The 27,980-nt window shown below is 34.8% G+C and overlaps 1 protein-coding gene across 2 annotated transcripts in view; it reads right to left on the reverse strand.

The window, feature by feature from the left end:
- The window catches only part of LOC123871729 (lachesin), a 90,936-nt gene that overhangs the window by 17,782 nt on the left and 45,174 nt on the right, over nucleotides 1–27,980 (reverse strand). For both annotated transcript variants that reach the window (XM_045915673.1, XM_045915665.1), the window contains exons 4-6: nucleotides 22,026–22,211; nucleotides 21,070–21,262; nucleotides 11,958–12,086 (exon numbers count right to left, since the gene is read on the reverse strand). In XM_045915673.1, coding sequence (XP_045771629.1) covers nucleotides 11,958–12,086; nucleotides 21,070–21,262; nucleotides 22,026–22,211 — 508 coding nt within the window. The remainder of the gene's footprint in view (nucleotides 1–11,957; nucleotides 12,087–21,069; nucleotides 21,263–22,025; nucleotides 22,212–27,980) is intronic.

Below are 27,980 nucleotides of genomic sequence, written 5' to 3' on the forward strand. Positions count from 1 at the left end.
TATTGCAACTTCAAGCTAGTGATTAATGATAATTTCTTTATATTATTGTATGTAATTTTATATCATTATCCTATTTAACTAATAATAAAATCAAGACTGATGGATAAACGTGCTCTCCGAAGCATGGAGAGGTTTAGCTACACTGTCAATGTGAACACGGCTGCAAGGCTTTCGTATTTCGCACAGTCAGTCGCATCTACGCTCTACCACAGACATTTTAATGTTATTTAGCTTTGGCATGCGATACTTTACATTAAACGATGCCTTTACCGGGGTCATAATTAAGTACTAATTGCTTTCTAGGCCGGCTTTTGAACAACGGAATCTCCGAGCAAATTATCCGGATTGTTCAAATATAAAACGTAATACTCACAATTTTCCTCGTTTTTAACGTTAAGCGTTTATAATATTTAAGCCAAGACCTTTAATTAAAAACGTTACGAGCCAAGTGAGTAAAAAATAAATTATAAACACTTAAGTAAAAAGTGCTTTTTAAAGATCAGTCAACCTTAGAAAAATATTTTTTTTAACGATTTTAATGCAAATTCCTGAAAGGCCGGCAACGCATCGGCGGTACCTCTGGTGCTGCAAATGTTCATGGGCGGCGGTAATCACTTAACATCAGGTGACCCGCCTACTCGTTTGCTCGCTATTTTATTATTTAAAAAAAAATGTGGAAAATCTCTACCATATAATATGCTTGTGTCTATAAAGTTCATTGAGTTTGATTAGTTAACATCCAAATGAGCACTAAACTATATTTGAAGGGCAAGCGCTAAAAAACGTTCTAGGGAAACTTCTATGTTTTTTTGTGAATAGTCACACTAATATTATAAAGGCGAAAGTTTGTGTGTATGTGTGTGTGTATGTTTGTTACTCCTTTACGCAAAAGCCACTGGACGGATTTGGCTGTGGAATGGAGATAGATAATATCCTGGGTTAGCACATAGGCTACCTTTTATTCCGGAAAATCAAAGGGTTCCCACGGGATTTCCAAAAAACTAAATCCACGCGGACGAAGCCGCGGGCGTCAGCTAGCAATACAAAAATTCTTGTTGTATTGCTTAAACTTCATATAAAATCGTGTTAGCAAACGCAGTAAAGTGCGGCGATATCGCATTCCCGCACACGGGTGTTTGCAGAGACGCTTCGCTTCGCCACTTTGCAGCGAATTCTTCTGCAGTTGTCAGCTGTTTACTTGCATTGCGGCACCGAGTTGGGATTTTGTTTTTATTGTGTTAACTTTATGCAAAGTTGTTTTTAATTTCTTTGTTTCACACACGATTATGTTACGTTGCATACTTTTGCGTCCAGAGTTTTATTAATGTGTTTTCCTTTTTAACGACTTCCTGATTTAATTTTATGGACAACAAGGTTATCCCGCGACTTCGTCCGCGTGAACTACACAAATTTCAAATCCCTATTTTACCCTCTTAACGGACTTCTACATTGTACTGTACGTAGCTGTATGTTGATAAATCTGTCAGTCACCTTTTCCTTTTACTATATTTAGACTAGTAGGGAACAGTTTGATTTTCCGGCTTAAAAAGTAGCATTTGTGTCCTTCCCCGGGATGCTATCTTTGGTCAAAATCAGTTGAACGGATGGTCTGTGAAAAACTAGAAGACAGACAAAGTTTTGCAATAATCATATTAGTATGAATTTAAATTAATGTCCTTTGCTAAAACCCATGTACCTAAGTAAAATATAGTAGGTACTTAGGTATGGGCAAAGCTAAAATTAGTAGTTTCCAAATTTCGATACTAAATTGTTTTTGTTGGTGTCTCCTTTTTTCACGTAGTAACAGAGGTAAGGATTAACGGTTTATGTTCGAATAAAAAAATAGTGAAATAATTAAAAAGTTAGTTTAAGAAGTTAAAAGTTAGCTAATAAGATTTTACCAATCGCTTTTGTGAAGTCGCAGGAAAAGTTAGTTAGCCCTTTCTGCTTGATTGTCTTTAAGTTAATATAGGTGATGCCCACGACTTCATCCGCTTGGATTTTGGTTTTCATACCCTGGTATTGAATGTAAGAAAAATATATTTAAATCACTCCTAACTAATCCCATAAATGCGAAAGCGTACCTATTGTCTGTTCGTTGGTTAGCAACGGAGCGACATGATTTTTTGCATAGTTTTAGTTAAAGACCTGGAGAGTGACGTACCTAGGCTACCTTGTTGTTCTGGAAAATCAAAAATTTCCCGCAGGATATTTAAAAACCTAAATCCACGTGGACGAAGTCGTATAGACATTTTCCTTTTTGGGAAAGAGATCGGAGATGGGCATACGCTACTTTTTATTCCATAAAATAAAAGCTCATACAGAATTTTTAAAACCTAAACCCATACGGACGAAGTCGGGGGCATCACCTAGTAATATAGGTAAGTGATTTAATTATCTAAGTATATTAAACGCGCACAGTGTTTGCTAGCAGTCGCTTCGCTTCGCTACTCGGTGGTAAAATTCCAGGTTTGTTTGGTGTTTACTTTGAAAATCATTCCAGAATTGGCTGCTCCACTACCTACTTGTATTTGTATTTCGTTAGGTACCTTAATAGCTTGTTTAAAAATTACATTCTAGGTGTTAGGCAGTTTATATTGATTATCTACGTAAAGGTAGTAGGTACAGGTACTATATGGCCTCGGATATAATGTTATTATGTACTTACAATCAAGCAAGTATCATTAGCATTACTCCTCCATAAGTTCTAGTTAATTAAAAATAAATAAGGATCTTGTCTACAAAATTACCAATTTTATAATAAATAAATAACACAGACGTAAAAAGTCATAACGTCGTAACCAAAAGCCTATTTCTAATGAATTAATAAGGAAAGAATTTCCTCCATCGAACGCTGATCGCGGGTTTATTTGCGGTTATTCTCTTTGACCGCCGTTAAGATCCTTTTGACGGCTTTCACGACTTCAAGTGGCCAATTTAGCGAACGAAATCTGAGCGATCGGGAATTTTTGTTCTAATTAATAACTCGGAGGTCCAATAAGGGTGCCCTTATTATATGAACCGCTTTTTGCGTTTTAAATAAACCAGAATAATGAGCAGATTTTTATGTAATTATGAAAGAGACTGGTGTTAAGTTTCTCCAATTATAACGATTAACGAAATGTCCGGAGTAAGGCCTAACATTGGTAGAGCGAAACAAATTAATGTATAAAATAAGTAACAGTTACATTCTGTGGAGATCTTTGTATTTGATCATTAACCACTCATGATAATTCATCATCTCGTCTCACTGAGCCCACTACTGAAGCTATGAAAAATCAGAGGAACCCCGACCTCTGCGAATGTCTTGACCATTTATGTATGAATAGATGATACCCGCGACTTCGCTTGGGTGGATTTAGGTTTTGAAAATCGCTTGGGAACTTTTTGATTTGCCCGTTCGCGATATGTAAGCAGCCTCAGTATCGAATTTCAGATTTTTAATCAAAATCGATTAAACTGTTCGACCGTAAAAAGCTAGCAGACAGACAGATACACTTTCGCATTTATAATATTAGCACGCGATGTTAGTATGAATATGGAGTATTACTTCCAAGTTATTCCGCAGTTTCGTCTTTATAGCTTAGACGGATGATCACATAGTAGTAGGTAAGTAGGTACACATACATTTATTTGCTTTTAAATATATAATGTAAAGATGAGTGTATCTTTGTTTGTTTGTCCCTTATGCATTCCTATACCATTCGGCCGATTGCGGTATAACTTTGAAGAGTTGTTGTTGGGACTTGCGGGAACGTTTCTAACAAGGTGAAATAATAGGTAGTGATGTGAGCATTTACTAGCATGATATTAAGAAGCATTTTAATAATAGGTTAAAAAACTAGTTCTCAGGACTTGATTAAGAAATTTCCAAACGTATAAGTAGATTGGAATTCTCTGCAGCAATCAAAAGTTACGGGAGTTTTCTCGAGAAGGATTCCGCGCGGAATTCTTGAAGTGACAGTTTGATTAACCGAGTGGCGCACACGCTACGCCGTTTTCGGATTTCTCGGTGTTTTGTAGTCGGCACTACCTTGAGATTTTATCGAGATTTCAAGCCGGCTTCTTAGCGAAACCGGATTTGTTGCTTTAAGCACATTTCCTTACTGCAATTTATTGTTACATACGAATGCAGTATGTAACTTACTACTTACTTACTTTTTAAAAAGTTAAATGAAATTACGTAAAAAATGTTATACCTACCTGTAAAATGTACCTGAGTAATCACGATCATGTGGCTTAGTTTCTATTATATAGGTATTATAGTACTAATAAATATTAACCATTAAGATTAAAGACTTGTAGAGTATCATTGGCTGCTTTTTATCCCGAAAAATTCCACGGAATTTCAAACCTAAATCCACGCAAATGTCGTGTAGTCATCATCTACTTAGTCATCTATGGAGTTATAAATCAAACAATTGATGTAAGATTTAAATAAAAGTTTTTAATTTACTCGAAAACGCTTGTCATTACACCAAGAAACTCAAGATTGTCATTACACAGAGACTGGTAATTGATTACGATTAGCTCGTGGAAAAGGGAAAGGGAACGTTTTCTTTTCTCAAAACTCATTTGCCTACAGTCGCACAAAATCTACTATAAAAGAAATTCACCTTGTTACGAGGCATTTATTGTTATAAATGAACTGAACTTCTGACATGAAAAGTATTTTTATTAAGCTAGGTCTGTTTTACGTTAAATTATTTAAGTAATAAATGGAGTAGCAAAAAATGAAAGCGTTAAAAATTCTCTGTTGTAACCTTTAATCCAAATAACATAATAGTAGATATTTGTTGTATGGTTTAACTTGATTCTAATAGCATCATATTGCTTCATAGATGTGGCCAGGGAAATAAAATAATGTAAACCAGGCTGTAAGTGGTTTTTGCTTGTTTTTGTAAATAGATGACATCTAGTCTATCGCTGGTCCAAGCGAACACGCTGGAGTGAGCGCTTGCACACGTTGCAAGCGCGAAATATTATAGCGAGCGTGTAAGCACGTTAACGAACGTAAAACGCGCAGAAAAAACGACAGTCTGAAACCACCCTTAAAACGGCCGCAAGTCCGCGCGATAAGGCTGTTATCATTCGTTTTCGGGGGAAGAAATTTAAATTAAATATTTGTGGGTGTTAATTTTGTCTCCTCATCGAGCGAACGCGACGCATTCTTTGCAAAGTAATTAAACTGAGTGGAAGGGTTCCAGGCAGTAGTTTGTTTGTTCGCCTGAAATTGCGTTTCCTATGAAGTAAATTTCCCTCAGTTGTCACTAAGAGCATCGCGCTTTTACTGTTTGTTTTATACAGGTACCTATGTTGTGAACCACTAAGCGGCAGGTACTACTTCTGTTTGACTAACTGAATTTGTGCACCAGCGTTTGTGTTCAGTTTGATAACGTTATTTCACTTCACCTACCTATATATTATTATCTACCACCACATGTGTTACATTAATGTGTTTTTGTTGGGCGGTAATTTACAAAGATTTTTTAAAATCAAACATAATTAGGTAGGTAGTACACCTAGATGAAAATAGGTCAATTTAGGTATAGAGACACAACGCCAAAACACAAAATTCAAAAATTAAAACTGTGCCATTTTGCAAAAGGTGAAAAATTACTTACCTAAAACGCAAAATGCCAAGAGGGCTTCTTAAATTTTAAGTCATGCGATATAAATGACCCCTATTATATTTTATATTATTTTAGTTTAGTTTATAGATATTGCTTAATTTTGAAGTGATTTGGAATTTTCCTTATTTATGGCATCGGCAAACTTGGCATTTTGCATATACTATTGCATTGCATGTATTATTGAAATTTTTTATATTTAATTTGGCACTATAAAACCGTTATATAGTTTTTTTTTTCCAAAAAAATTATAGCGACTATTACTTGGAACGATGTAAGGACTCTAACGATACTCCATTAGGTATATCCAAACAAGTTCAGGCATTTGAAGTTATGGTAGAATAAAAAAAACTTACATGAACTCTGAAAATTTTACACGATTGCCCAAAAAAGGATTTTTGGGCAATCGTATAAAAGTAAAGTCTCGAAAATTCCTCTTTTAATCCCTTTTGATATTATGTAGGTTAATATAAAGTATACAAAGCGTAGTCCAATCAGTCGAGTGTTTACATCGGTGCTCCCAATAACTGAATGCAAATACCTAGCGGACAACACGTCCGAATAGTGGTCAAAGCCTCGAAAAACTTTACACATATTGAACTAACAGCAATCCATGAATTTAGAACTGTTAATTAAAGGATGAACAGCTCGACAGCATTCAACTGAATCGTGAATTACTTTGAAAGGAAATGCAGGATTTGTAAAATTATAATATTCACTAAGTCCAAACAATTATTAAAGTAATTACAATTTACGATGAATTTAGATTCATATCATTCCTATCCCATATTTTATCAAGCTACTATACTAGTTAATGAGACATGATCGCTTACTATGGGCTTCATAAGACTAGAATAGACTATCTACTAGGTGCATAGACAAGATGGAACCGTTGGATTCAGGTGGCGCAAGACCGTTGCGTGTGGAAGTCCCTACAAGAGACCTATGTCGAGCAGAGGATGATAGTGGTTGATGATGGTATGACGATGATTGATATACTATATTTTAGGTTTATATACTATATTTTAGATTAGGTATGTCATCATAGGGACCTCTGAATCCTTTTGTTTTTTGTTACTTGGGAACCTAAAAAAATAGCCCAGGAAAAAATATCATCACCACACTGAAACCATTTGAATATGAGAGTTATAAACAGAATATATTCTATCTACCTATGATTGAAAGCTTTGTAAAAATTAATATAAAAATGAGTTTCCTAAACATTGATGGATCGTCTCGCTGGATGGTGTCGATAAAACATTTTGGGTGTATTTTGTTTTTTATATTATGGTTTAAATCTCATCACGACCGAAATGCTTTTTCTAAAAAGATAGGAACATCCAAATGCGTTTAGTCATAGGTAGACCGGGAATGCAGTTTCACAATAAAATTTTGATTCTGGTATTTACGGGACTGAGGATTTTTACTCCCGCGGGATCCTGATATTTGCTGAACCTCACAATACGCTGAAAATCTAAGGAGCAAAGACATTTTAAGTATAATATAATGTTAAACTAGTACATTATTTAAATATTATACGATTAAGTATAATATAATATCAATAATAATAATAATTTCAATAATATTTTAATATCAATAAAAAAAATATTTTTTATTGATATTAAATTGAGATACGAAAATTAAAAATAATAGCATAGCTTCATGATCCATGATCAGTTCAGCGATTGAAAAGGTAAGAAAAGGATAAGCAAACTGAGTTATTTTCGTATTTATAACCGGCTAGCTAACGCCCTGAAGCTGTGATAGCCTAGTGGTTAGAACGTCCGCCTCCTAATCGGAGGTCGGGGGTTCGATCCCGGGCACGCACCACTAACTTTTCAGTTATGTGCGTTTTAAGCACTTAAATATCACTTGCTTTAACGGTGAAGGAAAACATCGTGAGGAAACCTGCATGCCTGAGAGTTCTCCATGTTCTCAAAGGTGTGTGAAGTCTGCCAATCCGCATTGGGTCAGCGTGGCAGACTATGGCATAAACCCTTCTGATTCTGAGAGGAGACCCGTACTCAGTAGTGAGGCAGAAATGGGTTGATCATGAGAGCTAACGCCCGCGACTTCGTCCGTCAAAATAATATCGTAAAACAGTATGAAAATCCGTACACTATGATTAGCTCGAATAAATACGACCTCAGCGCGGTGCAGCGGCGGACTTTTTTCTATAATAATATGCAGTAATTATTGTAATTTTTTTTAAACTTACTTGAAAAAGTTTCGTTAAAATAAAGATTTTACGGTATGTACGTAACTTCTTGTAAAGGCAAAATTTAACATTTGATTCCAGTTACCGCGTAGGTAAATGGAAATGCGTGCTCCAGTGCATTATTCAGATTTCACCAACGACCGCTGAATGAGAATCGATGCAGAGATAAAAGATTAATTTATTTTAGTGCAGTCTGAAAAGAATTTATTCATCATTTGTTCGGATTGTAATGAAAAGCTTTGTTTATTTGCGAAAGGTTGCTAACGTTTGTATCGCTTTACATAAAATAAAATAGAGTTTCTCATAATTAAATTGCTTTGTCTTTGTGGCATACTATATTGAGGTGTCTATGGTTTTAGGTCAGGCTTTTAGGCTTTCTGAGTCTGACATCACTTAATAGACAAAATCTTAGGTATTTCACAGAGTGAAAATTAATCTAGGTAAGTACCAATGTCACGTTGAAAATTAAATATTAATAAAAAAGTTAAATAACGAAATACTACTAAATAATATTTTTATCAAAATTAGACTTTACGAGCGACTACCCGTGGCTTTGCTCAGCAAAAATGAAATTCTCTATTTTAAAAATCCGCCCTTTTTCCTTGACTACATTATAAGGGGAACCTCTGTGCATAGCTATCTAGATTGTAGGGTTTGGAATGGGTGTATATGGCTAGTGAATATTCGTATGGTAATATGGTAAGAAGAACAAAAGCGACCGACATAGCTCAAAGGTTTAGCAAGCTGAAGTATCAATGGGCAGGTCATGTCTGTCGTAGAACCGATGGCCGATGGAGCAGACGTGTTCGTGAGTGGAGACCGCGTGCCGGTAAGCGCAGTGTGGGACGACCTCCAGCCCGCAGGATCGAACCTGAAGAAGTTGGCGGGGAGCGGGTGGATGAGGAAGGCGGAGGATCGTGTTTGGTGGCGCGCTCTTGGAAAGGACTATGCCCAGCAGTGGACGCATGGCCTATATTCCCTTCTCCTCTCTCACTTTTACTAATAATGCGTATTGCGTACTATACAATCATTAAGAACGTAATTCAGTCCACCCTCGTATCGCTACGATATCTCTCGAGGTTGGTATAATGTAGAGCTACAGAGAGAATTTCAATAACATTTGGTACATTTGGTATAACTACCAAAAGCTCTCGACAAACTGATAGTCAACAGGGCACTAAACACGGCGACTACAAACGGCTCAGGCCTGATTGAGATGCAAGTCACGCGTTGAAGATGATACGTGATAACACGAAAATCTTCCAATTGCTTACGTGTTAGAGATTCCATGTTTTTAGCTCTTTTTAGGATAATTCTTTCTTCAAATGAATTGATAAGTTAAAGGTGACTATTGTATAACTTTTTCATACTTATTTTTTGACCCCCGACCCAAAAAGATGGGTGTAAGTTTGACGTGTGTGTCTGTGTATCTGTGTATTTGTCTGTGGCATCGTAGCTCCTAAACTAATGAACCGATTTTAATTTAGTTTTTTTATTTGAAATGTGGCTTGATCGAGAATGTTCTTAGCTTATAATCCAAGAAAATCGGTTCAGCCGTTTGAAAGTTATCGGCTTGTTTCTAGTTACTGTAACCTTCACTTGTCGGGGGTGTTACAAATTTTTAATTTACACTTGTTTAATTTAGTATCTGGGTAGATTTGGTGTACAATAATAAAATTATAGTATATTAATCTTATTTCAATATCTTTAAAATTTACATATCATAGAAACGTACCTAGTTAGAAACAAAAAATTTGCCCAAAATTGTAATAGTCATAACTTCTGTGATATGCCATGTGTTGAAGTGAAATAACGTTTTTATAGTGCATTTAAATTGTAAGTATTGATATCAGACATAATAAATAATTAAATGCAACATTTAATACAACGGGGTTCTCCATTGCATTATATTTTAAGACTAATTGTAATTGGGCTGTCAATAAAAGTTAATGTAATAAAATTTATTTGAAATAAATTTTTAAACAAATATCTATAATATTAAGTATCTTTAATAATTTGCCTTTTATTTTTATGTATTTTTTTAATTAAATTTTCTAATACTAATTTTCACAAAGAACTCTTATAACTAGACAGGAACCAGATTTTTGTTAATCTTAAAATCTAACACGTTACGATTAGGTATAAAGCTTGGTATGGTATCCCTACATATTTCAACTGTCGGACCCCGAGATCTCGAGCAACCGAGCATTGAATAACTTGGTTATAAATTAGCCTTCGAGATCTCCCGATAAGTGAGTTCGCGACGTTTTTGCTCATTGGTACTACACGCAGGTGAGTAGATTTTATCGCCGGATGAATTGATTCATGTCCTGAATTCGTAATGATCCGATTCGCTTCATCTTCCAAGGCGAGTCCTGAAAGTTGTCCCGAGAGCCCGTGTCAAATTACGAGAAGGTGCTTAATAAAACCTGTAAGTTTGTAAAACGCTTCTGAATCTCAGTGACAAGTCTCGTCAACGAATACTTAAAAACAGGGTGCAGAATGCATGGACGGGGGACAAACACTAAGGCTAAGATCTGTAGAATGCACTTTGACTTTGACACTTGTTCAGAATAAAGACACTGTCAAAACGAGACAGCGTTATACCGCTGGCATAAATCTGTCTCGTTTTAACTGAAACTTAAGTCTGAGCAAAGACAAAGTGCTCTATAGTTTTCAACCTAAAAGTCGCCAACCTTAGGAGATGAATCAAGCTTTGTTGCATGTGTCAGTTACGTTTAAAATTTAGAAGTTGTGGAACGACTACGGATGTATCTACTAGTAGGTGGTACATATTCAGGCAATGTTTTTTTGCATTCCTCCCCATGACAACTTTAGCTTTTATCAATCATCTTAACATAATTTACTACGGGCTCTCAGACAAGCGTAGCGTTCGACGTGACGAATGAAAAGCAATATTTAAATCAAAGTTCTACTGCCAATAAAAGTTGTTTTGAGTCAACAGAGCTTGGATTTAAATTAGTAATATATTTTGTATACTTAATTGATTTAATATTATAATTATGTAATTATATATTTTATGTATAAATAGTTTAATCACAAATTAAAAACAAAATACATAGGTATGCAATGCGATGGGCTGAGTTTAGAGATTTTATAATGTGAATTATTATTTATTATAGAATTAGTTAATAATTACAGCGTGCTAGCCCAGAGTACCTACTATCATATTATTCTGTGGCACAGATCAGACTATGCTACAATATATAAAAAACTGGTCAATGCCCGCGACTTTGTCCGAGTAGATTTAGATTCAAAAAAATCCTGTGGGTACTCTTTGATATTCTATGACCAAAAGTAGCCTATGACCACGTATTAGCATAATATCGATATGGAAGAATTATAAAGCATTTTGGTAAAATTTTAAAACAATAGGTAAGTACAAGAATTCATAACGATTATGTGGCTTTGTAGAAGTTGCAAAACTATAGATGCAATATAGTATTTTAAATGAAATGTTGTTAAAATATAAGTATTCAACCTGCTGCCCTACTTTGAAAGAACCTAAGCGATGGTTTACTGTCTTAAAATGCAACAATGTTAATAGATAACAGGTATCCAGTGTACCCTCTCTAATGAGGTGCATAGTATGCAACGATTTTGCATTATTAAGAGCCAAAATGCACGCGCAACATTTCGCCTAGCGCTTTCGAAACTTTGCCAAAAGCAGCGAAGCTCGCTAATAGCTTAAGTCCAAGTTGAAGAGTTCTGGTACTAGGTGTAATGGAAATATAATACTTTTTAAAATAACTTAAAAATAGATGATTAGGACAGCTCCATCTATTGACCATTCACTGCCGAAATCCAAGTCCGTTTTATATGGTAACTCTTTAAGGGCAGATCCATATCCACTAAACGAAGAAACATATATTTTTTTTAAACTATTCATGCTAGACCTCGTATCTGTCCTGAATCTTAATTATTATTAAGTCACGGCACGTACCCAGCTCGTGCACGGTGTAGCGGGAATCATCCTTTTTTCAAGTTGATAATAATATTTTTTTAATCATGTTCTATGAGTACTGAAATGAGACTCTTATGACACTGCCTTACAGGATATAATTATTAAATATCATGTAGGTACTTACAATGCACTTGAAGCATTATTCTTTTACTGACGGAAGGCGGCACACCGTTGGCTGCGATGCACAGGTACGCTCCCATCTCTGATCGGGTCACTTTTGTGAGATTTACAATCTCACCTTCTAGTGACGTCACTGTTGGCAAAATAATATAGTAAGTATAACATTAATTAGCTAATAACTGAAGTGAGGGTTAAGTTAGGCTCTTTTTGTCTCATATAACAATAATGTCTCGTTGAGGGCAATTCATGCTGTACACAATCTCCGAACTAAATTAAATGACAGGTATAAATTTCCATTTCATAATGCTTCTTGTGAAGTAGATTGAGTACTAGATGTAGACTTGTCAATTTAGTTTAGAGATTGTGTACAACAGATATAAAAAAACTGGATCCTAGATTAAGCCCTAAAACATAAAGGATTATTTTAGTAGGCAGATAGTTCCCAACAACGTCTTTAACAGACACAATAATTCCATATTATGATAGCTTCACAAATTCCCCGACTCAAAGTAAACATTTGCACGCCATCGTCTGTAGTGCTTACATTACATTTCACCAAGAAGTCTTGGAAAATACTTAGAAACGCGAAAGTAGACAGGGTTTGATAAACAAGTGCGGTTAGTGGTTCGAACTCGAACTGTTTTCCTGACACCTTGCTCAAATGGCACCGAAGTAGGTACGTTTACAGCCATTATTCAAACAAGCGGATAAAAAGGAGGGGCAATATTTTTCGAAGGAGCTGAAGGGTGATGGTTTAAAGTGTAGAGCTCTCGGTCGACCGGCGTGCCACGCTTCGTTAGCAAACAATGCGAGACTAACACGTCGATAGAGCAGCATTCATATAATTCGTATAACTTCTTAAGATTTGCTACATGAATCATAGGGTGCATGACATCGGTCTTCTAATTTTATGGAAACGCTGTGAAATAGAAGCATATATAATTCCGGCATTGAAAGGGCGGCAATGCATCGGCGCGGTACCTCTGGTGCTGCAAATGGTTCATGGGCGGCGGTAATCACTTAACATCAGATGACCCGCCTGCTCGTTCGCTCGCAATTTTATTATGAAAAAAAATATTGATTAGTAACTTTAGATTGAATGATTAACACTAATAAAATTACTGCTTACTTAAAATAATTTTGCGCCACACGCCATAATACACGCCAGAAAGGATACAAAAGGATAATATAATTATGTAAGTTTTTTTTTTTCAAATTGTAAGACAGGCTTGCACTTGACTAAAATTATGCCTAAGAAAGCGGTGGTGAGGTCTAGATTGGAGGAATTCCCTAAAAATTCACTTTGACCTTGAAGCGTGTCTTGCCATCGCTCTTGCCATAACGTGGCAAGAAATACGGACACCTTAGCAGTTCGTTTCAGAAACTTTGAATAGTTAAGTTTATTACCAAACATTGAAGGAAAACCGGTATATCGAATTCAAGTTATGTGCAATAATAGTTCATAAAACATCCAATGCAAAGATTAAATATGATTATTGAAACGCAATACAAATTCCACTGGCGTGCGGGAAATATAGTTTTACTTTTTCCAAGACATTATTTAAAAATTATAGCTTTGCAGTCAACGTTCATTGCTATTTTAATTAAAACGCTACGCTCTCGGTAGCAGGTAACTATTCTCTTAAAGACATCACGTTTTGAATCTTTTGAGATATTAAATTAATTATAAAATTCCGCGATTCCACGGAGTTTCTGCGCTGTCTCCGAGTCGGGCCATTGAATAAACTTGGCCTGTCGATGTGTCATAAGTCAAGTGACGTTCAAACCTCTCGGACTCGGGGTGTCGCTGCAGACTACAGAATATTGAGGAAGCTTTTTCAACTTTACATTTTTTCTACATAATAAAGATAAAGATTGAATTCTCTTCACATGTAAACTTATTTTCTAAATTGAAATAAAAAGGATACAATTTGAATAATATACAATAGAAAGAAAAACTAACTGACTGACATATCAACGTGCCTACAGCTGAAACAGCTGAGCTTCAAAATTTGCGGTTTTGTGGATAGGTTATCTCTATACACAAACCTATAACGTATAGAACTATAGGTATACCCTACGAAGGAAGAATTTTCTAAAATTCCGATTGAAGCGGGAGCGGGCCAGCTATTCAATTTTTTTCAGTCATTTAGTATATTTATAGATATAAGCATATTTGCGTTTTGAGATAGATAAAAAGCGTGAGTCGAAAAAAAAAACTAATTTGTCCCTTAGCGATACATTCTTTACTTTGAAATAATTATGAGAATTCTAGATAGTTTAAAAAAATAGCTTTTAAGATGTGAACCGAATGAAATCATCACCAAACATTTTGCAACTGGCGTAGCTACGGAACTTCACAATTTTTTCATAATATTAGATATTTATTGAGAAGATTCTTTTTATTTACACAGAGTATTTATTCATCCAAGTTTACACAAAAGAAAAATAGTTAGAGAGTGGCATAGTGCGTACTGAGTACCTACACAAGGGTCAACTAGGTACTTAGTCACCTAACAGTTAATGTTTCGTGCAATGTTCAGCTCAATTAAAGTTGTACCCAGTCTGAAAATTGCTAAGTCTACGTTGTCGGTTGGATAAAACATTAAAAGTAGCCGGGAGCAAAATGAAAAAGCAACATTTACCCATTGATCCGTCCTTCGAAGTTAAATTTTAATTACAAGTTGAATTATGCTGTGCTCTGTCACTAATTATTATTTTCTAGGTTACCATCTTATAAAAGCAATTGAATTAAACGAAGAAAACAGATAACGTTTAATGAGTTCATGATTTAACTTAATTTAAATTATTATCTGTGAAGAAAATGTTTATGTGTATCTATTTTAATAGAAAAATTAATTTACGAAATCCTTCACATGAATAAATAAATGTTTTAAAAGTGAGTTGTAAGTATGTATATATTATAGTTGTATGTATGTAGTGTAGTTGTATATAGTTGTATGTATGTATTATATTAATTTTATTGATAAATGGTACTGAGCGTCTTATACATATAAAAAAATAAAGATACCTCAGTGTTTAGTTGCAATCCATTACAACCACACAGCACAAGACAGTAAAAGACGTTTAATTTTAAATTCAGAAACATTTTAATAGGAATAAAAACGCGAAATATCCTATTATATTATTGTATCGTCAGTAAAAGTACAAAACTATTGTAACAAAACATAGAACATAAAGTAATCATACATACCAACAAGAAGGAAGACAATAATTGTGCTAAGATGTAAACGCAGCTTTATCACTAAAATGATCTTCTAAATCCCGCGGGAAATCGGAGATAAGACCTATCTAGCTCTACATTTGGAAAATAAAACAGTATCTAAATGCCAAATTTCATTCAAATCGTTTGATCCACTTCTGAAAAGCCATCTCATCTCTGAATTCACCCGGACCTCAGGGATGACACTACTTACAAAAACTTAGAAAGTAGTCTCTAAATATATAAAAATCATCCAAATCGATTGAGCCATTTCTGAGAAACCAACTGTTATACATACGCCTAAATATACAAGAATTGCTAGTTGAAAATATAGAATTCAATAGCTAGTGAAGTCAAATGATTCAACTCTAGATAGAGTAGAGCATTCATAATATCTGTTGGAAACTTTGAGCGGTAGATGAAAAGCGTCTAATAGAAGGATGGAGGAGTTAATTTTCATCAGTCTCAGACTAAGTTTCATCCATTCATTCGCTTATCTACATAATTTTGTAGAACATGAAACAAATAGGCGAGCGACACGCCGTTGCCGGGAGAATATGTTTTATGTGAAACAATAAGGGACAAATACACCATTGTTATACACCGAAGTCATTGTCATTACAATTATTATCTACTCTTATGTTTGTGTATTTAAATTAAGGGGCTTAATTTAACCGACTCTTCATATTATAGTCCTTGTATATTTTACTCGCGTGTCTTTATATAAATTATATCTTTCGGTTTACACTGCTTCTCTATCAGTTAAGCAAGTTTCGTGTTTACATGTAAATGTGTTGATTTACTGAATGTTTAGTTTAGTAAGTCGAATTATTATTTATTGATAGAGTGAGTTTAGTTAGACTAATTACGATTTTGTAATAGATAGTACCTGGGTGTAAATTCAAAGAAAATAAAATCAGACGGGTATATAGGTACATATAACTATAGGTACTTAGGTCCAAGTATGTTTAATAATATTGATAGGGATGAAAATAAAATCACAAATCTATTGTAATTTCGAACATTAATGGAGCAAGTGTTATGAATAATACTAATGAATATGAAAATACTAATTTACATTACTTAGATAAGTACAAAAGGTAGCTCTTCAACGTTCTGGTTGTTTTAAACTCATAAAAACTTGTGTAAGTCTTTATTAGTTTACAAGCAAGTGGGCCGTGTATCATAACTTTGAAGCCCAAATAATGTATTTTAAATCTACTCGAAGTTGTAAGTGATTTATGCCATACTTCCCAGGAACTTGGGCATAACAAATTTGAAAGTGCCGCTTGGCTGCGCTGAAAAACTATATTTGTCGTGTCGGACACCCCTCGAACTTCCCTCATTGGAATATTCTGGAACTGTGGCCTGTAATGGATAGCCTGTATTGTTTCCTGTTCAGATTTATGGAGGTAACTTGTAACGGCTTCTTTAATTAGACTTCTTCATTTAAATTGATTGTTGCTGACTCGCTTGCTGTAATTTGAAACTGGTGCTCGAGAAAGTTTAGAATGTATCTTCAATTATGAAGTATCTGTCTAGTTTGATCACTGGTAAACCATTATTCAAACTTTGTACTAACTACAATAATATATTGGTAGTAGTTACCTATTAATTATCTGTGCAACGCTTGGATGTATTAACGGGTTCTTTGGTAATGAATTAGAATCCTCTAATCTTGGTTGTATAGCCGTGTTCGCTTCTCTATGGAAGTCATTACCGGTGGTACTTTGTTAGCTTAATGAATTGACTGATGGCAGAAGTCGGGCAGAGTGCTGGTGGGGTTAAGTAGGACCTGCCGATTAATCACCCTGTCAGTACAGTTTCCAATTGCTACTCGTCACGAATCCCCTTTAGTGGTAGCTATAATTAGGGTTCTTTGTATCAATAATAATTAAATTCCGTGTAATGGGGAAAAGAAGGTAATTGAGTGCAAATAAGATTAAGATTTATACAATAAGGAGAATGAATGTTTTAAAAAGAACGGAAACAATGTTATGTGATTTTTAGGAATCCGTACCTCAAAAGGAAAAATCCCTTATTACTTCGTTGTCTGTCTATCTGTCTGATAATCCAAGGGAATCAAAACCTATAGGGTACTTCCCGTTGATACTCGTAGCACAAGTAAAGGAAAACGTCTGAAAAACGTCACGACCAAATAAAATGTTTACTAAATCACATCATAAGTAGATAGCACTGATAACAGCTGTTGGTGCGATAAATTTTTATCATACTGGTTGAGATTTCTTGTATGCTGGTACGCAACCCTTCGTGTGCGAGTCCAACTCGCTCTTGACTGTTTTTTTTTTTGTTTTTGTCTAGCCCTATTCTTATTCGGGTCCTAATCTAGATAAGTACAGACTACAGAGAGACAAGAGACGCTGTTATAACAAAACGGTGTTTAGTGTTATATAGAAATCTGTAACTGTCACTCTTTATAATATGAAAGCAAAAGTGACAACAACAGATTTAAACACTGTGTAACGTAAAACACTGTTTTGTGGTAACACCACCAATGTCTCCAGATGAAAAAGGCTTAATTAAGCACCGATTATTTTGGCAAGACTCGGCCTAACTTTACTAAGCATTTTATCTGACCAAGCGTAGATGAGTAGGTGAGTAATTATTCCCGAGCGGTCTAGAGGTTGTAATCCCGCGGGATCAGAAAGGGTGGTGTGAATGGTAATAGGAGCTCCCCGAGGTGCTGCGGTCTGATTTACGGCTAAGATTCAATAATGAATATTTTAAGCGTTGATTTATTCACTGTTCATTTCTTGAAGTTCTTTGGTTTGTATTTCATTTAGGATTAAAAGTTTTGGTGATTAAGTATATAGATTTTGAACAATTTTAGAGTGTCTTTTAAAATATCTCATCTATATTTCACACTGTAGCTGAATTCATTTATTTTCTTCTGTGCTTTCTCCGAATGAGGCAACTTGCCTATTTGGTACGTCTAGTAATTATAGATTTATTGTAATAGCAATAGCAAGTAGGTGAGTTATTCCCTGGCGGTCTAGAGATTGTAATCTCGCGGGATCCGAAAGGGCGGTGTGAATGGTAATAGGAGCTCCCCGAGGTGCTGCGGTCTGATTTACGGCTAAGATTCAATAATGAATATTTTAAGCGTTGATTTATTCACTGTTCATTTCTTAAAGTTCTTTGGTTTGTACTTCATTTAGGATTCATAGTTTTTTTGGCGTGGTGGGTAATAGTCTAGTGTTAAAGATGTCGGCCTCCCAATCGACAGGACCGAGGTACAATCCCTTTAACTTTTCGAAGTTATTCACCTTTTAAGCAATAAAGTATCACATGCTTTATTAGTGAGGGAATATAGCTAGAGCTGATTGACATGAAGCAGCGAAGAACAGGCATAAGTAGTGGCTTCTAGTATTAAAGACCAAGATCTTCTTCAGATCTCCCAGAGAAGTAAGTAAGTATACCAATTCAACCAGCCAGAACGATCACGCTTATATCTCCTCCGTAAAAATAAAAATCGTTTTAACTGAAAATCATTTAAAATTTAAAGCCAATGTCATGATCAGCATTCAGCAGCGCTTTATTTAGCTGTTTATTTGACCGAGTGCCAATGAAATCGTGGGCAATTATTCCGAAGTGGTCCAGAGATTGTAATCCTGCGGGATTGAAAAGGGTGGAGTGAATGGCAGTAGCAACTTTCCGAGATGTTGTGTTTTGATTTACAGCTTATTTATTACTGACTAGGTGATGCCCGCTACATAATCCGCGTGGATTTAGATTTAATGAAAATCCCGAACTCTTGGATTTTCTGAAATGAAAAGTATTCTATGCTTCTCTCCAAGACGCGAGCTAACTCTGTACCAAACATTATGATGCTGCGACCTCATTCACGTGGATTTGAGGTTTTCAAGCATCCCGTGGGATATTTTTGATTTCCCGACACAATAAATACCCTAAGTCCGTCTGGTATGCAAGCTATCTTTGTGCCTCGTCAAAATCGGTTAAACGAATGAGCCGTAAAGAGCGAGCAGACAGATAGACAATACAACTTTCGCAATTATAATATTAGTATGGCTGGGTTGCTTTTTTTAAACTTCTTTTAATAGGTATTTTTAAAGATCTATAGGTAAATTAAAGCGTTTTTCTACATAAGTATTATTAATGGTTAAGTACCAACATAATTTCAATTGTTCCAAAATTCAGAAGCTTAAAGAACAACCAGTGTAAGGCATCGAGTACCTCGTATAAAATAAAGCAATTAATAATTCTGAATATTTTACATGGCGATTTTTTAATTAGTTCAATTAAGTACGTTGAATTTTTGCAGCTCAAAATGAATCCAACATATTGGTAAAATAATTAAGTATACGTTGCTGCTGTGTTTATGGATCCTTACACTAAACATCGGATCGGTGAGCTTTTTAAATACTCTGACAAGTTACAAATTGGAACAAGAAAAATGTCGTTTAAAATCACTTTACTTTCATGTACTAAGTTTTTTTATTTTCAAGGGTATAAATTACACATTATATGAAAACGAACTTTGTTGGAAAATTGAAAACGAGAGCGTACCAGTGACAGCTATAAAATTGATGCAACGATTTTAGCGGGTTTAGATTTTTCTCTAATAAATAATTTTAATCTAATAATTTTTTTTTTAAATAAGGAAAGTTAAGGGCTGGCATTTAAGGGTGCATTTCCACTGAATTGGAGCGGAGATTTGTATTTTCGATCAATCAGCTTATTAAGACATTACGAGGTAAATATCACGTTATCGAAAAATAATCTAATTGGTAATTTATTGAATACGTCTCCGCTCTGCTCCACTTTAGTGAAATCGCACCCTAACATATGCATAGCATAGCTCGTTGAGGGGTCAGGCTCTCTCGTACAACTTGTATGAGATTGCATACTCTACACGTTTTCAAGTTTTAATTAAACAATCGCTATTGATTGGGAATGTTAATTTAAGAATATGCTATAGATTTCACATATTATATAGCTTCCGTTTAAAAGTTTGGCATTCGATATTATTATAATCGAAGTTGAATTTACATGTTTTATTAAATTGTTCCTTATAAGTTGGGAATACAAAGATGTATATTCAAAGCTATCTCCTACTTATCTCCTGAAAAACACCTTAATATTTTTTCAAAAAAAAATAATTCTTTAGCGATTTTGAGATGGGTAATCACCGACATGCTAATGTTAATATTGGAGTGTCGATAGATGTAAAAACTAAACCTAATCTAATTTTTGACACTACGACTAATGTGAAAGTCCAAAAATAGAAACAGGTATTTCATCCTATTTATTTAAGTTTTCACTTATTTCGGTGCCACTGACTTTTTTTATTTTATTTTGAAGATGTTTTAATAACATTCAGAAATTGTTGTTATAACAACGAACACAACCGCTTAACTAATGATAACGATCTTCATAAACATATATTTCCTTAGGTACCTTATTAATAATGGGGAGGCACGCGAACGCTTACTCATAAAATTTGCATGATATTCTAGACCTATAAATTTCTGGTTATTTCATGATTTATTTTAAAAGGGACGTTATAGTTTTCTTCCGTATTCAAATTATTTATAGTAGAGTTTGAACAACCATTTTTTCTCGTGAAAGGTTTCGTCAGTGAATGATTATTAAGTACTAACTGATGCCCGCGACTTCGGCCGCGTGGATTTAGGTTTTTAAAAATCCCGTGAGAACTTTTTGATTTTCCGGGATGAAAAGAAGCCTATGCCATTCTTCAGATCATATACCCATGCGAGAAATCACGTCCATCCGTTACTCTGTTGCGGCGTGATTGAAGAACAAACCAATAAATCAACAAATCAACAAACAAACACACTTTCGCATTTATAATAATATGGGCAGTGATGCATAATAGTTACAAAATGTTTACCTTTAGTTTTTCCTTGTGGTCCACCTCTAGATATAATATCGCCCCCATCTTCTCTTCTCCACACTATTTTGGGTGGGGGGTATCCGCGCGCTTTGCATACAAGTTTGGCGGATCCCCCCTCTGGTACCATCATGTCCCCTGACGTTTCTTCGTAGATTATGTCAGGAGGTATTACAACTTCTAGAAATGCTGTCTGCAACAAACACAACACAATACAGAAAAACTGATATATTATACTTAATTATTGAGAGTTTTTGGATCCCTCACAATGTGGCTAATTCACAACACAACACAATCTCAAAACTAAAGTAACTATATTGAACATCATGATCAACCCATCGCCGGCTCACTACTGAGTACGGGTCTCCTCTCAGAATGAGAAGGGCTTGGCCATAGACTTGAGACCGCAATAGAGAACTCACAGGCATGTAGGTTTTCCCTTGGCGTTAAAAATTAAGTGATATTTAGGTAATAATAATATGGTATTTGCCTGTGTCAAAAATAAAATATTTCTAAGGAATTATTAACTAGAGGGTCTTCTGAAATACCTAAAAACCACGTACTTTGTTAGCTTTAAGTGTATAATAACCATTTAAAATTTATCGATAAACTAAAAAAAGCACGTCAAGTCATTGTGACGTCACATGCCAGTATTTCGAAGAAGCTCTTAAAACTAACAAAGGACGTAGGTTTTATGTACTTTGGAAGACCCTCTATTTAATTAATCAATGAGAAATGATTTATTTTTGACATAGGAAAATACCGTATTACATGACTTTTTCAGTAGCTAGCTATATTATCTTGGAATATAAAATTAACTCTTACCGAGAGGAAAATAATCGTTAAAAGGAAAAACATTGGATTAACCTCGCAACTATAATCGGCTTACACTGTTTGTCCGTTTAACAACAATGGATAAAAAGGTAAAAGTTTTTAATAAGCTTTAAGCAAAGTACCTGCATTTTCATCGGATCTGTATTAACTTGGCACATGTACTGTCCTCGGTCCTCCCTCTTCACCCCTCGTATGTTGAGGGTCCACGTGTTGAAGTCGCTGTGCGTAACACTCAGCCTCGCGTTGTTCGTTATCACGTGTTCGTGTATCGCCAGAATAGCCTTCGTGTCCGCTTTGATCCATGCTACCTGTCTCAGGGAATATAACCGACCATTCTTCAGTACAATAAAACAAAAGAAGAGTAAGCTGACGTCGAAATCACAAAATCGGGGACAGCGAAAGAGCACAATAAAAGTCCGATTATCTCTGATGGAAGAACGTTAGCGGTTGTAAAAAACGTAAGCGATGAAGACTTTTAGAGCGAACAAGTCTAATTACAAGCGAATACTTCCCAAGAGGCAGTCATGACAACGATCCTCGAGCGCCGGCAACACTATCTTGTTGCGAGCGACTCGCAAAATACTCTCGGAATTTTTAATTACATTTTCGTCTGGTCGCAGCTATGAGGCGAACTGCGGGCGTACACTGAAAACGCCCTCGTTTTGCCCGCTTTACCAAAAGCGTCGACATCGCAATAGAAGCTAATTTCCTGCATAGCGCGTAACAAAAAAGGAATAAACGTCCACAAAATATGGCGTTGTAGATAGATTTTAGTGGACGCTTTGAACTAGATATTTTTTATGAAGTATTTCTGCTCTTACAAAAAATATCAATCAATACCTACGAGTATTTCTTTTTTGTAGAGCTACGATATAACTGATAAGAGTTCTTTTTTTCTTAAATTAAATAGGGGAATACAAAAACATGGAATATTGTCAATATAGTTAGGTGCAAGAAAGTGTGTGCTACAGAAAGTTTGGTGCTATCAGAAAGGACTACACAATCCTAATTTCGTATAGTGCGTGTGCATTAAACACTAATTTGTGCACTTTACGTGACTAAAGTAAACACATCTACACTAAGCCTACGCGTGCACGTACCAAATTAATCGTGAACAATGATGATGTATGGGAATGCTCACGCAAGATTGGGAAATCAACGGAAAATTTTATAATCCAAACTTTAATTTATAATTCCGAAGTGTCGACTGGTCAATCATTAAATTATGACGTGTGCGCCTAGACTTAGGTATTAAATTAAAATCACTAGTGAAAATAATAATATAGTAATATAAATAAATAAAGTAACTATAATAATTACTTTTCAAACCTGTGAGTATAAAATGTTTTTATAAATTCAATGTCATAGAAATTCCTGATATTATCAGCTATGACATTGAATTTATAAAAAAAAATTCAAACTATGTGTAACGTTATAATAGCCAAGCGTACGCGGCAAATGTTGAGAATCGTAGGATATTTTTTCTCAATTTAACTATACTATAATATAATATATTATTATAATGTTTGTATTAGTCAATGCAACGATTTTCGTAAACTATTCCGTCCGAGAGTCTTTTTCCAAGTTTTACTGCCAATTTTTTTTTTGCAATCGTGGAAAAATAATAAACTATAAAATAATCCCACATTATTACTAGTAATAATATTTAATAGTGGTTCTGAAAGATGCCCATTTCCAGTAGTTCGCTCGTGGTTTTGTTACAGGTTTGAAAAGTAAACAAACTGACGTTTCAATTTTTTTTTAAATTACGTTAAACTCTTTAAAAATGAAAGAAAAATATATAAAATTGTGTATTGATAAAATAACTTTAATAGTTACCATTTTTCAAACTCATCCATACCAGCGGTGCATATCGACGTAATGTAATTTATTATGTTTTTGTATCATGATCAGTGTTTATTGTTGTTAAAAAAATCTCAACAAAAATAATCACACATAAATTAGGTACTATTGTATGTATGCGAGTTATCAATTCTAAAATGGTTATTTATTGTATGGATAAATTTATTTTAGCTCACTCGTATACTTTATTATCATATTCATCCAATGAATTCCATTTAGCAAAATCACAAACATATCAGACAGTGGATTGTGCTTGTAATAAATAGTTTACAATTACCAATGATAAGAGGTGTAATTAGTCAGTAATATATTTTTAAAATAGCTACATAGATAGGTAGGTGGAGACACGAAAGACCCTATTAGAGAAGAAATACCAAATGTGGTTATGTAACATATTATTATTACACACGGAATATCGGATATCTATTCACATTAATGCTTTATTATCAGTTTTAGACTCTTGGGACTTAAAGATATTACCGTGGCTGTAATTACTGTGTGTGATCGGTACGGAAAGCAAACACGGATGATATTTATTCGAGGACCGTAACGGTTAGGAAATCGAGTGACCTATTCCTTGGAAGACTGTTCGGTCTCGGTTATCCACTGGGGAGTGGGGTATAAATGATTGTATCGGAAAAAGAGAAATTGTAGGATTGTGCAATTTCGTCCCCAGTTGAGTTGGCATAGTCGTTTGAAATAAGATCGCTTGCAAATAAAATTTTAATAAAACCATCACGACGAGTGGGAATTTATTAAATTGAAATATGCCATTTGTGAAAATATCGGAAGCTTTTTTTTGTTAGTATTATTATTTGATATTTAACAGGGCTCTCTCCGTCACTTACTCCATACAATCGTAGTTCCCATTTCATTTGAATATTAAGCAACCAAAGTCCATGAAATTTTGCAGACATAGTCTAGAAACTAATATCTGTGTCTGTGGTGTTTTAGATTTTTCTAAAAATATGTAGTTTTAAAATTACAGGGGCTCAAAGATTTGTATTTTTCTTTAAAAAAAGGCCCAACTTTGTGCTCGTTTTTCTAGACAACGAAGCAATTTAATGAAATTTGGAAAAACCACAGACCTAGAAAATTTAATGAATATTATGTAGTAAAAAAATTATCGTTATATATTTTATATTGTTATAATTATGTGGGAACTACGAAAACCAGAAATTACACCCAGAAATCTTGAAAATTTCGTGCTGTCTCGATTTGTGCAAGCGGGGTGGTGAAGTGCGGGGGACGACACGTGAAACTGACAGAAACTGACAGTCTAAACACACGGGCCACATTTAGACTGTACCCAACTCCAAACTTGTCGATAGGTCTAACTAAATACACTGGTACATTTCAACTTGCGTTAGACGTATGCATTACCTACTCAGACGTTGCCTGTAGATAAAAATATGTCTCATGCTTGCTGGCAATAGCGCATGCATCAAACCCTGCAAGTTGCAACTCTCTTGCAACCTATTCCTCACGCAATATGCACAGCTTTAATATTATAATTTTTGACAATGTATACTATATGTAATGCCATATCACAGGTCACTCTCTGATTTATTGCTAACAATTTACTTCCAAATGCAAAGAAATCTAAGTGTGTTGAATTCACACTCCCCAATACCAGGACCTTAAATGACATAAATTCATTGATAAATAATCATATGTTGAAAATAAAGGAGAACCCCGTGTTTCTCGGTATAATGTTAGATGCAAAGCTTCTATGGAACACCCACATATCAACACTTGATGGTAAACTCAGCTCTGCTGCTTACACTGTTAGAAAAATTCGACAGGTACTGAGGTGGAAACTGCAAAAATTGTATATTTTGCCTATTTTAGAATAGAATAGAATAGAATAGAATCTTGATAAAATACGGCCAAGCCGTCCTTTTTTTACCAAGATGTAGGGTTTGTAGAATCAGAGCTTGTAAGTAGAGTGATTTGTTATTTATTGTTATAAATTTGATACAGTCAAGAACATTTAAGAGCTATATTACTTTGGACTTGGGATAGGTCCCATGGCCAGCACAAATCTAAGCTCAGCTAGGGGCTTGGCTCTACTAGAGATCTCATAACTTTTTAACAGTGAAAACATTATGAACTTGTGAGTCTTGGCTACCTTTTTACATGAAATGTTTTTGGTGGGATCTATCAGTCTATGGTTAAAAATAGATTTTTTTAAAGAATTTTCTTAAGTAACGTATCAACAAATTACTTCGGCCTGTTTAATTAAGCGAGTTTTGACGGATTTTTACTAAAATTTGTCAGAGCTTGTAGTTCGCAAAAATTGCAATCCCAATAAAAGTAAAATTGTAATTCGCATGCGACATAAAATCGAATATTTCACCGATATTAAACCTGATGTAGATTAACTGTGGGGACAACCGAGAGCAGTGCCTCTCGAAATGATTGAACGGGGACTAAGGGGGTTTGTCCTGGCTTTATTTTAATTTCGTAAAGTGACCGTTTCGCAAGTTCTTGCCTAAATGGAATAGCCTCGTAGTGGATTAGCGGTTTCGCTTTGCAAATTAATTATTGATATCCGAATGCACACAACATTCCCGCCTGCTTCATGGCTTTGCGAGGGCATTAAATCGAATGTGTGTTGATGCTATCTATTTACGAAATGTGTTTCGACTGAGTTTACGTAACCAACTTTCGGTGTTTTTGGTAAGTTTGCAACTGATTTTAGATTCACTGGGAATCAGCTACTAAATTATATGTTTCTTTATATTGCCTTCACCGCTTAGGTTACCTACCTAGGCATACAGAGCCTAGGATAAACATTTTTCTATTTCTATTCTATAAGTAATAATTGTTGATTCGACTAATTTAATAAAGAACAGCCAAAATAGTACGATTTCTTCCAATGAATTTATAACTCTTTCCTCATTCCTTAACATTTTTTGTTTTTGTTTTATTTTGAGTCAGACTACCAGTAAACATTATGTTTATACTATTTATTATATTGAATTAAGCTCATGAATGTTGAAAATCATAGAAAATTAACACAACATAATTAGAATTAGTTTTCAGGGTGGAATAGTGCAGTGCAATTTGGTACATGCTCCAAAACTTACATTTTATTGACATAGCAAGTGTGATTGTGCATCATTACCGTAAAACCCAAGAACAGTTTAGAATTTCGCCGAGCTTTTGAACCCGTTTCATTCTTGAGTCTTCCTTCTATGTGCAGGTGTATGTGTAAGTGCAGGTTGTGCTTCGTATATCTAGCTATATGCTACAGTGAACAAACTTACGGACTGTGCAAATTTATTTATGGTGTTATACTCTATGCTAGATAGAGATAGTTTCTATAGGGTGTTGAAAAGGTGCACTGGAAGATTGTGTGCTAAAGAAGTGTGAAAGTTAAGTGCAGAAGACTAATCCTTTGAGATCTATAATTGCATATTGTACTTAGCAACTACCTATCGAATAAAATTAATATATAATCCATCAATAATTTTTTATCAAGGATTTTTCAAAAACATCTAAATACAGACACACAGGTTTGTTAATACATAATATATATTGTAGATAGCAACCACCACTAGAATAAAATAGATATCACATCACGTCGAACTCTACATTTTAGTTATTTACTTATTTAATTAAGGACTTTATTTTAAGTGGTTCACAGAAGTTCACATTCACATAGCAGAAATATTGAATTTGTTCTATTTTGTTTAGTTCAGCGTTTCCTATTACGAGTTCGACAGTTTCTAGTCAGGGAGTTGTTTTGGTACTTAATTATATAGGTACATAAAGAATATGATGATAACAGATAATTGATTAACTTTTATTCAATAGTTTTAAGGATTTAATTTTGAGGATGGATTTCACTAAGATTCTGTCGGTATATTTAAGAATAAAAATAATGAATCAAAGTCGAATACTGGCTCGTAGTGAAAAAGTACAAAGGTATATTTTGCATTTATCGTACAAACTGATTTTTGTAAAACAAAACAATACAAACAGTTAGTTATCTAGAATTTAAAAGATCTTTAAGATTCTTGTTAAGGAAGTTCCCTCATTACTATTCCTCTCACTCTATTGCAATCGGAATCGCTGAAAATCAATTTGGGTATCTGAATAAATCATGCCCCCGGATATCCAGACGTACAATTATAGATCTCAAAATCAGGTGCTGAGTGGAGGTGCTCGTCTATTCGGTATAGCTGTAGTGAAATGTTTTGATACAC

Source organism: Maniola jurtina, chromosome 2 (assembly GCF_905333055.1).
Source record: "Maniola jurtina chromosome 2, ilManJurt1.1, whole genome shotgun sequence".
Classification (NCBI taxonomy): Eukaryota; Metazoa; Arthropoda; class Insecta; order Lepidoptera; family Nymphalidae; genus Maniola; species Maniola jurtina.